The sequence below is a fragment of the Pseudophryne corroboree genome, chromosome 1 (assembly GCF_028390025.1).
Source record: "Pseudophryne corroboree isolate aPseCor3 chromosome 1, aPseCor3.hap2, whole genome shotgun sequence".
Taxonomy (NCBI): domain Eukaryota; kingdom Metazoa; phylum Chordata; class Amphibia; order Anura; family Myobatrachidae; genus Pseudophryne; species Pseudophryne corroboree.
The window spans coordinates 751159729-751173193 of record NC_086444.1 but is presented as its reverse complement, the minus strand read 5'-3'; the positions used below and the strand labels follow the sequence as shown (position 1 = coordinate 751173193).

Here is a 13465-nt window from a genome sequence, read left to right as displayed (position 1 = left end):
CAACAGTAGAGCCCCTTATACAAAGCCCCCAATAGTAATGCCCCTGTGTAGTATTGCCCCCAGTAGTAATGCCCATGTGTAGTAGTGCCCCCAGTAGTAATGCCCCCTGAAGTATTCCCCCATGTAATAGTGCCCCAAGTAGTAAAGCCTCCAGTAGTTATGCCCACTTTAACCCCTGTTTGTAAGTCATGTCCGCCGTAGCCGTTTCTGTGTGGTTGCAGAACAGACATTTTTGTGTGGCAAATTATCATGCACATCTCAGAAAACCGTTTTGTAGGTGTGGCATGGCTGTGTAGCCAGAGTTACTCCCTATTCTGAGTCATGCGTATGCACTGTGGATGCCAAGCTCACACAGATCTGCTACATGTGGTAGGTGTAATTAACCTTGATAGTGATGAAGACTGCTCTTGCAGGGGTGGGACTGTGTAATTGTAGAGAAGCGTACAACTCAGAATAGTCACATTATTATTCTCTTGACTTGTATACAGGAAGAAAACAAGATTGCCATATAGTGGTGCAATCTAGAGATGAGCGCCTGAAATTTTTCGGGTTTTGTGTTTTGGTTTTGGGTTCGGTTCCGCGGCCGTGTTTTGGGTTCGAACGCGTTTTGGCAAAACCTCACCGAATTATTTTTGTCGGATTCGGGTGTGTTTTGGATTCGGGTGTTTTTTTCCAAAAACACTAAAAAACAGCTTAAATCATAGAATTTGGGGGTCATTTTGATCCCAAAGTATTATTAACCTCAAAAACCATAATTTACACTCATTTTCAGTCTATTCTGAATACCTCACACCTCACAATATTATTTTTAGTCCTAAAATTTGCACCGAGGTCGCTGTGTGAGTAAGATAAGCGACCCTAGTGGCCGACACAAACACCGGGCCCATCTAGGAGTGGCACTGCAGTGTCACGCAGGATGTCCCTTCCAAAAAACCCTCCCCAAACAGCACATGACGCAAAGAAAAAAAGAGGCGCAATGAGGTAGCTGTGTGAGTAAGATTAGCGACCCTAGTGGCCGACACAAACACCGGGCCCATCTAGGAGTGGCACTGCAGTGTCACGCAGGATGGCCCTTCCAAAAAACCCTCCCCAAACAGCACATGACGCAAAGAAAAAAAGAGGCGCAATGAGGTAGCTGACTGTGTGAGTAAGATTAGCGACCCTAGTGGCCGACACAAACACCGGGCCCATCTAGGAGTGGCACTGCAGTGTCACGCAGGATGTCCCTTCCAAAAAACCCTCCCCAAACAGCACATGACGCAAAGAAAAAAAGAGGCGCAATGAGGTAGCTGTGTGAGTAAGATTAGCGACCCTAGTGGCCGACACAAACACCGGGCCCATCTAGGAGTGGCACTGCAGTGTCACGCAGGATGTCCCTTCCAAAAAACCCTCCCCAATCAGCACATGATGCAAAGAAAAAGAAAAGAAAAAAGAGGTGCAAGATGGAATTATCCTTGGGCCCTCCCACCCACCCTTATGTTGTATAAACAAAACAGGACATGCACACTTTAACCAACCCATCATTTCAGTGACAGGGTCTGCCACACGACTGTGACTGATATGACGGGTTGGTTTGGACCCCCCCCAAAAAAGAAGCAATTAATCTCTCCTTGCACAAACTGGCTCTACAGAGGCAAGATGTCCACCTCATCTTCACCCTCCGATATATCACCGTGTACATCCCCCTCCTCACAGATTATCAATTCGTCCCCACTGGAATCCACCATCTCAGCTCCCTGTGTACTTTGTGGAGGCAATTGCTGCTGGTCAATGTCTCCGCGGAGGAATTGATTATAATTCATTTTAATGAACATCATCTTCTCCACATTTTCTGGATGTAACCTCGTACGCCGATTGCTGACAAGGTGAGCGGCGGCACTAAACACTCTTTCGGAGTACACACTTGTGGGAGGGCAACTTAGGTAGAATAAAGCCAGTTTGTGCAAGGGCCTCCAAATTGCCTCTTTTTCCTGCCAGTATAAGTACGGACTGTGTGACGTGCCTACTTGGATGCGGTCACTCATATAATCCTCCACCATTCTATCAATGTTGAGAGAATCATATGCAGTGACAGAAGACGACATGTCCGTAATCGTTGTCAGGTCCTTCAGTCCGGACCAGATGTCAGCATCAGCAGTCGCTCCAGACTGCCCTGCATCACCGCCAGCGGGTGGGCTCGGAATTCTGAGCCTTTTCCTCGCACCCCCAGTTGCGGGAGAATGTGAAGGAGGAGATGTTGACAGGTCGCGTTCCGCTTGACTTGACAATTTTGTCACCAGCAGGTCTTTCAACCCCAGCAGACCTGTGTCTGCCGGAAAGAGAGATCCAAGGTAGGCTTTAAATCTAGGATCGAGCACGGTGGCCAAAATGTAGTGCTCTGATTTCAACAGATTGACCACCCGTGAATCCTTGTTAAGCGAATTAAGGGCTGCATCCACAAGTCCCACATGCCTAGCGGAATCGCTCCGTGTTAGCTCCTTCTTCAATGCCTCCAGCTTCTTCTGCAAAAGCCTGATGAGGGGAATGACCTGACTCAGGCTGGCAGTGTCTGAACTGACTTCACGTGTGGCAAGTTCAAAGGGCATCAGAACCTTGCACAACGTTGAAATCATTCTCCACTGCACTTGAGACAGGTGCATTCCATCTCCTATATCGTGCTCAATTGTATAGGCTTGAATGGCCTTTTGCTGCTCCTCCAACCTCTGAAGCATATAGAGGGTTGAATTCCACCTCGTTACCACTTCTTGCTTCAGATGATGGCAGGGCAGGTTCAGTAGTTTTTGGTGGTGCTCCAGTCTTCTGTACGTGGTGCCTGTACGCCGAAAGTGTCCCGCAATTTTTCTGGCCACCGACAGCATCTCTTGCACGCCCCTGTCGTTTTTTAAAAAATTCTGCACCACCAAATTCAAGGTATGTGCAAAACATGGGACGTGCTGGAATTTGCCCATATTTAATGCACACACAATATTGCTGGCGTTGTCCGATGCCACAAATCCACAGGAGAGTCCAATTGGGGTAAGCCATTCCGCGATGATCTTCCTCAGTTGCCGTAAGAGGTTTTTAGCTGTGTGCGTATTCTGGAAAGCGGTGATACAAAGCGTAGCCTGCCTAGGAAAGAGTTGGCGTTTGCGAGATGCTGCTACTGGTGCCGCCGCTGCTGTTCTTGCGGCGGGAGTCCATACATCTACCCAGTGGGCTGTCACAGTCATATAGTCCTGACCCTGCCCTGCTCCACTTGTCCACATGTCCGTGGTTAAGTGGACATTGGGTACAACTGCATTTTTTAGGACACTGGTGAGTCTTTTTCTGACGTCCGTGTACATTCTCGGTATCGCCTGCCTAGAGAAGTGGAACCTAGATGGTATTTGGTAACGGGGGCACACTGCCTCAATAAATTGTCTAGTTCCCTGTGAACTAACGGCGGATACCGGACGCACGTCTAACACCAACATAGTTGTCAAGGACTCAGTTATCCGCTTTGCAGTAGGATGACTGCTGTGATATTTCATCTTCCTCGCAAAGGACTGTTGAACAGTCAATTGCTTACTGGAAGTAGTACAAGTGGGCTTACGACTTCCCCTCTGGGATGACCATCGACTCCCAGCGGCAACAACAGCAGCGCCAGCAGCAGTAGGCGTTACACGCAAGGATGCATCGGAGGAATCCCAGGCAGGAGAGGACTCGTCAGACTTGCCAGTGACATGGCCTGCAGGACTATTGGCATTCCTGGGGAAGGAGGAAATTGACACTGAGGGAGTTGGTGGGGTGGTTTGCGTGAGCTTGGTTACAAGAGGAAGGGATTTACTGGTCAGTGGACTGCTTCCGCTGTCACCCAAAGTTTTTGAACTTGTCACTGACTTATTATGAATGCGCTGCAGGTGACGTATAAGGGAGGATGTTCCGAGGTGGTTAACGTCCTTACCCCTACTTATTACAGCTTGACAAAGGGAACACACGGCTTGACACCTGTTGTCCGCATTTCTGGTGAAATACCTCCACACCGAAGAGCTGATTTTTTTGGTATTTTCACCTGGCATGTCAACGGCCATATTCCTCCCACGGACAACAGGTGTCTCCCCGGGTGCCTGACTTAAACAAACCACCTCACCATCAGAATCCTTCTGGTCAATTTCCTCCCCAGCGCCAGCAACACCCATATCCTCCTCATCCTGGTGTACTTCAACACTGACATCTTCAATCTGACTATCAGGAACTGGACTGCGGGTGCTCCTTCCAGCACTTGCAGGGGGCATGCAAATAGTGGAAGGCGCATGCTCTTCACGTCCAGTGTTGGGAAGGTCAGGCATCGCAACCGACACAATTGGACTCTCCTTGTGGATTTGGGATTTCAAAGAACGCACAGTTCTTTGCGGTGCTTTTGCCAGCTTGAGTCTTTTCAGTTTTCTAGCGAGAGGCTGAGTGCTTCCATCCTCATGTGAAGCTGAACCACTAGCCATGAACATAGGCCAGGGCCTCAGCCGTTCCTTGCCACTCCGTGTGGTAAATGGCATATTGGCAAGTTTACGCTTCTCCTCCGACAATTTTATTTTAGGTTTTGGAGTCCTTTTTTTTCTGATATTTGGTGTTTTGGATTTGACATGCTCTGTACTATGACATTGGGCATCGGCCTTGGCAGACGACGTTGCTGGCATTTCATCGTCTCGGCCATGACTAGTGGCAGCAGCTTCAGCACGAGGTGGAAGTGGATCTTGATCTTTCCCTAATTTTGGAACCTCAACTTTTTTGTTCTCCATATTTTATAGGCAGAACTAAAAGGCACCTCAGGTAAACAATGGAGATGGATGGATTGGATACTAGTATACAATTATGGACGGACTGCCACGGTTAGGTGGTATAAAAAAACCACGGTTAGGTGGTATATATTGTAATACAATTATGGATGGACGGACTGCCTGCCGAGTGCCGACACAGAGGTAGCCACAGCCGTGAACTACCGCACTGTACACTGGTTGATAAAGAGATAGTAGTATACTCGTAACAACTAGTATGACTGACTATGACGGTATAAAGAATGAAAAAAAAACCACGGTTAGGTGGTATATATTATAATACAATTATGGATGGACGGACTGCCTGCCGACTGCCGACACAGAGGTAGCCACAGCCGTGAACTACCGCACTGTACACTGGTTGATAAAGAGATAGTAGTATACTCGTAACAACTAGTATGACACTATGACGGTATAAAGAATGAAAAAAAAACCACGGTTAGGTGGTATATATTATAATAATACAATTATGGATGGACGGACTGCCTGCCGAGTTCCGACACAGAGGTAGCCACAGCCGTGAACTACCGCACTGTACACTGGTTGATAAAGAGATAGTAGTATACTCGTAACAACTAGTATGACTGACTATGACGGTATAAAGAATGAAAAAAAAACCACGGTTAGGTGGTATATATTGTAATACAATTATGGATGGACGGACTGCCTGCCGAGTTCCGACACAGAGGTAGCCACAGCCGTGAACTACCGCACTGTACACTGGTTGATAAAGAGATAGTAGTATACTCGTAACAACTAGTATGACACTATGACGGTATAAAGAATGAAAAAAAAACCACGGTTAGGTGGTATATATTATAATACAATTATGGATGGACGGACTGCCTGCCGACTGCCGACACAGAGGTAGCCACAGCCGTGAACTACCGCACTGTACACTGGTTGATAAAGAGATAGTAGTATACTCGTAACAACTAGTATGACACTATGACGGTATAAAGAATGAAAAAAAAACCACGGTTAGGTGGTATATATTATAATACAATTATGGATGGACGGACTGCCTGCCGAGTGCCGACACAGAGGTAGCCACAGCCGTGAACTACCGCACTGTACACTGGTTGATAAAGAGATAGTAGTATACTCGTAACAACTAGTATGACTGACTATGACGGTATAAAGAATGAAAAAAAACCACGGTTAGGTGGTATATATTATAATACAATTATGGATGGACGGACTGCCTGCCGACTGCCGACACAGAGGTAGCCACAGCCGTGAACTACCGCACTGTACACTGGTTGATAAAGAGATAGTAGTATACTCGTAACAACTAGTATGACACTATGACGGTATAAAGAATGAAAAAAAAACCACGGTTAGGTGGTATATATTATAATACAATTATGGATGGACGGACTGCCTGCCGACTGCCGACACAGAGGTAGCCACAGCCGTGAACTACCGCACTGTACACTGGTTGATAAAGAGATAGTAGTATACTCGTAACAACTAGTATGACACTATGACGGTATAAAGAATGAAAAAAAAACCACGGTTAGGTGGTATATATTATAATACAATTATGGATGGACGGACTGCCTGCCGACTGCCGACACAGAGGTAGCCACAGCCGTGAACTACCGCACTGTACTGTGTCTGCTGCTAATATAGACTGGTTGATAAAGAGATAGTATACAACAATATACTACTATACTGGTGGTCAGGCACTGGTCACCACTAGTCACACTGGCAGTGGCACTCCTGCAGCAAAAGTGTGCACTGTTTAATTTTAAATTAATATAATATTATGTACTCCTGGCTCCTGCTATAACAACCTGCAGTGCTCCCCAGTCTCCCCCACAATTATTATAAGCTTTTATACATTGATGTGCAGCACACTGGGCTGAGCTGAGTGCACACAGACTGAGTCACACTGTGTGACTGCTGTGTATCGTTTTTTTCAGGCAGAGAACGGATATAGCAGAGAACGGATATATTAAATAAAAGTTAACTTAACAACAACTGCACTGGTCACTGTGGTAAACTCTGTCTGCACAATCTCTCTCTCTCTTCTAATCTATTCTAATGGAGAGGACGCCAGCCACGTCCTCTCCCTATCAATCTCAATGCACGTGTGAAAATGGCGGCGACGCGCGGCTCCTTATATAGAATCCGAGTCTCGCGAGAATCCGACAGCGTCATGATGACGTTCGGGCGCGCTCGGGTTAACCGAGCAAGGCGGGAAGATCCGAGTCGCTCGGACCCGTGAAAAAAAAAGTGAAGTTCGTGCGGGTTCGGATTCAAAGAAACCGAACCCGCTCATCTCTAGTGCAATCTATAGTCTTTGCTTGACTATATTCTTAAGGTAAATACTACCCAGTTGGGTAGTATTTACCTTAAGAATATAGTCAAGCAAAGACTGTTCGTCCTATTGGAACACACCAGCCCTAATGAGTCATACTATACACATATAAATTATTGAAATCATTGGTGACTGTCTTTGGGGTGAAAGAACACACACCTTTTTCATAACACTTACCATATTTGATTATACCAAAACTTAGTTCTTCAGGAAGGATACATAATACGAGGTGAATGTGGTCACCCAGATCTGCTGTCATATAATTATTGAGACTGATTCTTTTGGGGATCTCTGTGATAAAATTGGTCTCTTAGGGAGCCTCGTGATGATTCTTCAGTATAGGGATTAAATAAGGAAGGGGCCCTGCTTACCATGCGGGAAGGCTGTAATCTCTCCCTGCTTGTCTCCAGTGTGGCAGCATCCTTGCGTACAAGCCCCACCTGCCGGTTTGCTGTAACGGGAGTTTTGTAACATATATCCTACAGTGGTTATACTGGAAATAAGAATCAATATACAAATCTCTGTGGAACCCTAGGATATGTACTAATAAGGGAACAAAGAACAAGACACAAACAATTGCTGATAATTGTATAATATTTATTAATAAGCACAAGAAAATATAAGGATATACACATACTATAATAGGCATATAGAATTATAGCTTGCGGACGCCCTGTGTGTGGGAAGTCACATATTTTAAACACTTTTTCTATTCTTTCACTTCTTTATTTTATCCTATATTTCGCAAGTTTTTTTTTTAATACAGTAATATGAATTAAAAGTTAAATTTTATTATGAGTAATAACGTGCACCACTATATGGCAATCTTGTTTTCTTCCTGTATACATATTATCCTACCTTGCCTGTGGTAGCACCCCCCAATAAAGACTATTTATATGAATAAAACAGAAAATACCTAAGGGGGTCAATTCAAAATAGCAGAAGACTTGTGCGACCTTCCTCCTCTCCATTTAATCGTTATTCTGTTGACTGCAAGCAGCCAGAATTGCATTCGCATTACAGGCAACTCAAACTCAGACACTCTATCTGGTTATCAATTATTTTAATTGCATTATTTAGGTGTAGCATAGATGATAAACTGTCATTTAATTATATTCCATTTGTTTATCAGTTGTGTTATGTGTTATATTGCATGTGTGTGTTCACTATTAAACATCTCTGATTTTTATTTCAGGTATTCCAAAACTGATCACAGCAGACATGATTAAAGAAGGGGCCGCTATAATTGATGTTGGCATTAATCACATAGAAGATCCAGTTACAGGAAAAACAATGCTCGTTGGAGATGTGGATTATGAAGGTAATCCAGTTTTAGAATATTTAACTTTATTATTCTTTGTTCACCAGTCTGCATTTATGCTAACATTGATGGTAGTACCTTCCTCTCTAATAGTAGTAGTTTAGTGTTATATATTATTGTTATTATCATTGTCTGTCTGCTCAGTAAGGTGCCACTCTGCCTTGCAGCACTAAAGTTTGCGAAAAACATACAGTAGCATGTATATACATGAAGACAGGGGGGTATAAACTGTACACCGCTCCCAGGGGCCACAAGGTTCAAAAGGGCCCCAAGGTTCAGAGGGGACGCAGGTCCTAATTGTGATGTAAAAAGCTGAATGTGCTGGCCACCGCCCATCCGGCATCGTTCGTGACACAAGCAGGCACAAAACATCCCACAATTTATCAAGTCACCCCCCTTTCCCCCTCCTAACCTTTGGTTACCCCCACCACTTGGTTTGGTTGAGGGTGAGAATTGGGCACCAGGATATCAGTTGACCAGGCCCCAAGACTTCTTTTGCTGGGCCTGTGTATATATAATAGGGATCGGTATGAAATACCTCCAATCAAAATCCAGACGGTCGAAATCCTGACAGCAATTGACTGACAGTCAAAATCCCGACAAGGTGAAAATCCCGACATGGGCAACATACGGACATAGTCGACAAGTTTTTTACTGTCTATTAGATAGGAAAAAACAGACACCTAACTGACTTTTCAAGCAATTGAATATCCCCCAGTAAGTCAGTAAAAGGAAGATATGCCAAGAAGAAAAGGAAGATTCAATCTGGGCACAATGTAAAATGTCTTTCTTATATATATATATATATATATATATATATATATATATATATAAACATAGAGGGTCCACACTCACGTTTGTTTATGTAGAAAGTGCTGGGGTGGCTTCCAATGAGGGAGGAATCTCACTCCAAATTATTTCCAAATTAAGGGAGCACTCACCAGTCTTCAAATAGATCAAGGCAATTTATTCAGACCATCAGCATATAGTTTATGTCGACGTTTCGGTCACAATTCTGACCTTTGTCAAGATACCAGTGCAATGAACTAGTGTTACCTATATACCCATATAGATCCCTCCCTCCAATTAATCAAAGCAACTCCCCCACACCCCACATAACAGACAATTACATACAATAGACACATATTAAAACCAAGAGGTCACTATATTTTATTCTACCACTTTCTTGGCAATCATTCACTTACCCACCCTTGCAGCCAACAAACATTTATGCAGTAAAGATCAGTATGTGCGGCGTGCGGCCCACTGCCGGCCATACTTCCGGTCCGTGGAACGCAGCCTCCGCATTAACATACAGGATATTACCATCTTAGCCGCGAGTCACGTGATCGGCGCTAAATACAGAGAGGTTGGCTACATATTATGCAGTGAAGATCAATATATATGGCGTGCGTTCCACCGCCGGCCGTACTTCCGGTCCGTGGAACGCAACTTCCGCATTAACATACAGGATATTACCATTCCAGCCGCGGGTCACGTGATCGGTGCTACATAGCGCTGCCTAGTAACAAGTACATCAAGTCTAAATGCGATACAAAAGATGCATCTTAAAGGTGCATATATTCGTGTTACACTACTAATATACTATTGGCAATACACTATAATATAGATCAGCCTGATCAAATTATAAATATTTGAAAGAAACACGAGTAGATAAGCTGAAGGCTGCATAAGCCTGAGGCCATATAAGAGATCCACTTTTTGTGATTGGTTGTTAAGTGACTAAGCAGTTGCTAGGCAGATCAGTTTCCCCTTTTGGTTTTTTCCTATTGGATTGGAAGGTTGTGCATCAAGCTTAATAGGAGGGTCTTAGGATAGTATATAGGTGGGGGCCATTTTCCTAGACTTCCTCTTGCCATTCATTTTATGGCCCAGGAAGGTTAAGTACATTGGCACTGTAATTTCATTGCTGTTTTTCCTTTGTATATTAGCTTTCTGTTCTGCACCTCCCCCCCCCTTCCCCCCTTTTCTTTTCAGTGATTCTTCCTGTGACATGTTATTATATTGTATTTATTGGTTCCCCCTCTCCCCCTGGTTTGCCGAGCCCGCGCCGCTCCGCTCCCCCCACCCGCCTCGTGGAGGCCGCGGGCACCCCCCGCTCCCATTCCCGCAGTGCGGCCCCTAGGAGACTCCTTTTGGCGTCGGCTGGCACGCGGCAGAGTCGGGCCACGACTACCCGCTACCCTGTCAGCGCGAGGCAGACGGCCAATGGCCGCTCTGCACGTGTCGCTGGGGCGAGCGGCTCGGCCGGGCCGCGGTCACCGGCGTCCCCGGCTGCTGCAGCGGCATCTACAGTTCCTTCGCCCGGCGCGCTGGGCAGCGCCGGGTCTCCTCCGCCTTACCCGACAGCGGCTCTGAGCGGTGGCTCGGGCGCCCACGTGGTGTCGAGCGGCCACGGCGGGGCTGCGGAGGGCGAGGGGGGGGGGCTGGGCCAACAGTGGGGAATATGAGTCTGGGGCAGCAGGGTGAGGTGCCCTCTGTCCCCAGTACGGTTTGTGGGGTACAGGTACCCCTGTCTGCGGAGGGGCCTGTAGTACCCAGTTAGGGAATGGGGTGCCGGGGGCGCTACCGGGTGTTTCAGGAGTAGGGGGCGTGGCTGGTGCTGCCGCAGCGCCCGCCCCTCCTGCGGTTGCATGGCTGGGGTTCCAGGTTGGGAGTCACGCAACGGGGGCCTTTTGGCTGGGCCCCCGGTCGCCCGTTGCGCGGCTGCCCGTGTCATCATCCCCGGTCGTCGGGCTCCAGGCGACTCCTCCTGGACCGCCTGGGGCGCTGCAGTTGGTGGCGAATCAGTCGTCCATCGTGGTGGCTTACCACCTGCCCGGCCCTGCCCACTCGATGGACGCGCCTCAAGGTTTCGCTGGGGACCAATTTTTCCCCGGTGTCCTTCCTTGGCCTATTGCGCCGGCGTTCCCTGCAGCTGCCTGAGCACCCTCCATGGGCCTAACGGTGGCGTCCACACCACAATTTTACCCTTACTTTGACGGCTCGGGCTCCGGCGTCCGGCCCACGTGGTCGGTCGGCGGCCCCCCCGGGTTATGGTTCCCCTCCCTGCCTTTTCGGGCTCGCATCACGGGCCGCCCCTAGCTGTAGCCAATCAATTGGCGCAAATTTTGCCGCCCCTTCCTGCCCCTCCACAGTTCCCCCCGGTTTCGTCCGGATTTTCAGGAGCGGGCGGTTACATGCCGCATCCTTCTTGGCGGCCTGCTTACTCCATGGGGGGCGCTGCGGGGGCCGGGACTGCCTTCCCCCACGCCGTCGGGTACCCCTCAATTGGGGGTCCTCACCCGCCGCTCCCCGCCGGCCCTCCGCCGCGGGGGGCGGCTGTACTTGGCCTCCTCCCCTGCATGCTCACCCCATTACCATTTATGCGCTGGTTTCCCCCGCACCTGTTGTCCCTTCTGTTTCTCCCTCACTGGTGCTGGCCGGTTCCGGGGCTACGTCGCGTGGGGGACGAAGGTCACAGAGGGACGCGGCAGCAACGGGGGAAGTTCGGCCACCAACTGAGTCGGGTGCAACGGACGACGCTGTTCCGGGTTCTTCTGACACTGGTGAGCATGCCCTTCCTTTACACAGTTCATCTAGTTGTTCTTCCTCATCATCTAGCAGTGTTTCTTCAGGCTCTCCGCGGCGCCCGCGTAAATTAGCTAGACTCATCGCGCGGCGCATGGCAAAGGAATCACAGAAAAGGGATCTTCACCCTTAAGGATGCGATGCGGCAGGGTTTCGACGCAGCTAAGAAACCGGGCGGCATTGGGGAAAATGCTTGCCGCAATTTTCACCAGTGGTTGCGATGATTTTTGGTTTACTGCTTGCTACACGGAATCGCTACCCGCGGAGTATCACAATTTAGTGAAATAGTTGTTTTTAGTACATGACATGTACATAAAATCCAAGGGTTATGCTTGGCGGGATTACGATGAGAAATTCCGTCGCAATCAGGATGGCAACCCCGCCCTGCCCGCGGGTTTTAAGGATGTCAAGGTGTGGTTGGAGGTCACGCAGCAGGTTAAGCCCGCCCCGGACGTCACGGTCAAGAAGCCCGGGGCGGCCGGGGCTCCGGGTTCCCGCTCGATAGGGAAAGGTAAGTGTTTTGCCTACAACGAGGGAAATTGCGTCAAGGGGGTGAATTGTCGTTTTCGCCACTCGTGCAGGTTGTGCGGGGCCAGTCACCCGGCCAAAGATTAGACCTCGGCGGCGAGCGGGAAGCCCTCCGCCCCTGCCGAGACCAGGGGAATTGGCAAGTAAGGCCTTTTTCCCCAATTCGAGTTCCCGAGTTGCGGCGCTGGCTGAGCTAATACCCCGACAGGTCGGCAGCGTCATTCCTCTTGGCGGGTTTTTTCTGCACGTTTTTGGTTTGCCCATTTCGGATTCGGTGCACGTGGTGGCGCGCCAGAATTTGAGAGCGGCGCGCGAATTCCCGCAGGAGATTAGGCGGAAGGTGGTCGGGGAGATCGGCTTGGGGCGCATGTTGGGGCCCCACGCCTTTCCCCCACTGCCCTCCTTGTGCAATTCCCCAGGTGGGGTGGTGCCCAAGAAGGCCACGGGCAAGTTCCGCCTGATACAGCACTTGTCGCACCCGCCGGGCTTTTCGGTTAACGACGCTATTCCGCAGGCTATGTGCAGGGTACGTTATCAGTCTTTTGATGACGCTCTGCGCTTGGTGCGGGTTGTGGTCCGGGGGGCTTGTTGGCAAATATGGACGTGGAGTCGGCTTTCCGGCTTTTTACACTGCATCCGGATTCCCTGCGGTTTCTGGGTTTCAAAATAGGGGGCGAGTTTTACGTGGATCGGTGGCTCCCCATGGGTTGTTCGGTCTCCTGTGCCCACTTTGAGAGTTTTAGCACATTTTTGCATTGGTGCGTCCAGTCCGCCTCCGGTCAACGCGGGGTGGGTCACTACCTGGACGACTTTCTCTTTGTGGGCCTGGGGGGCAGTTCGATCTGTGGGGATATTCTGTTGGTGGCTAGATCCTTGTTCATAAGGCTAGGGGTGCCTGTCGCGCAAGAC

General features: G+C 48.6%; 1 protein-coding gene across 1 annotated transcript in view; it reads left to right on the top strand.

The window, feature by feature from the left end:
• MTHFD2L (methylenetetrahydrofolate dehydrogenase (NADP+ dependent) 2 like) overlaps window positions 1-13465 on the top strand; it is a 441513-nt gene that overhangs the window by 276407 nt on the left and 151641 nt on the right. The window contains exon 7 of the mRNA XM_063955585.1: window positions 8312-8437. Within this exon, the coding sequence (XP_063811655.1) occupies window positions 8312-8437 (126 nt within the window). The remainder of the gene's footprint in view (window positions 1-8311; window positions 8438-13465) is intronic.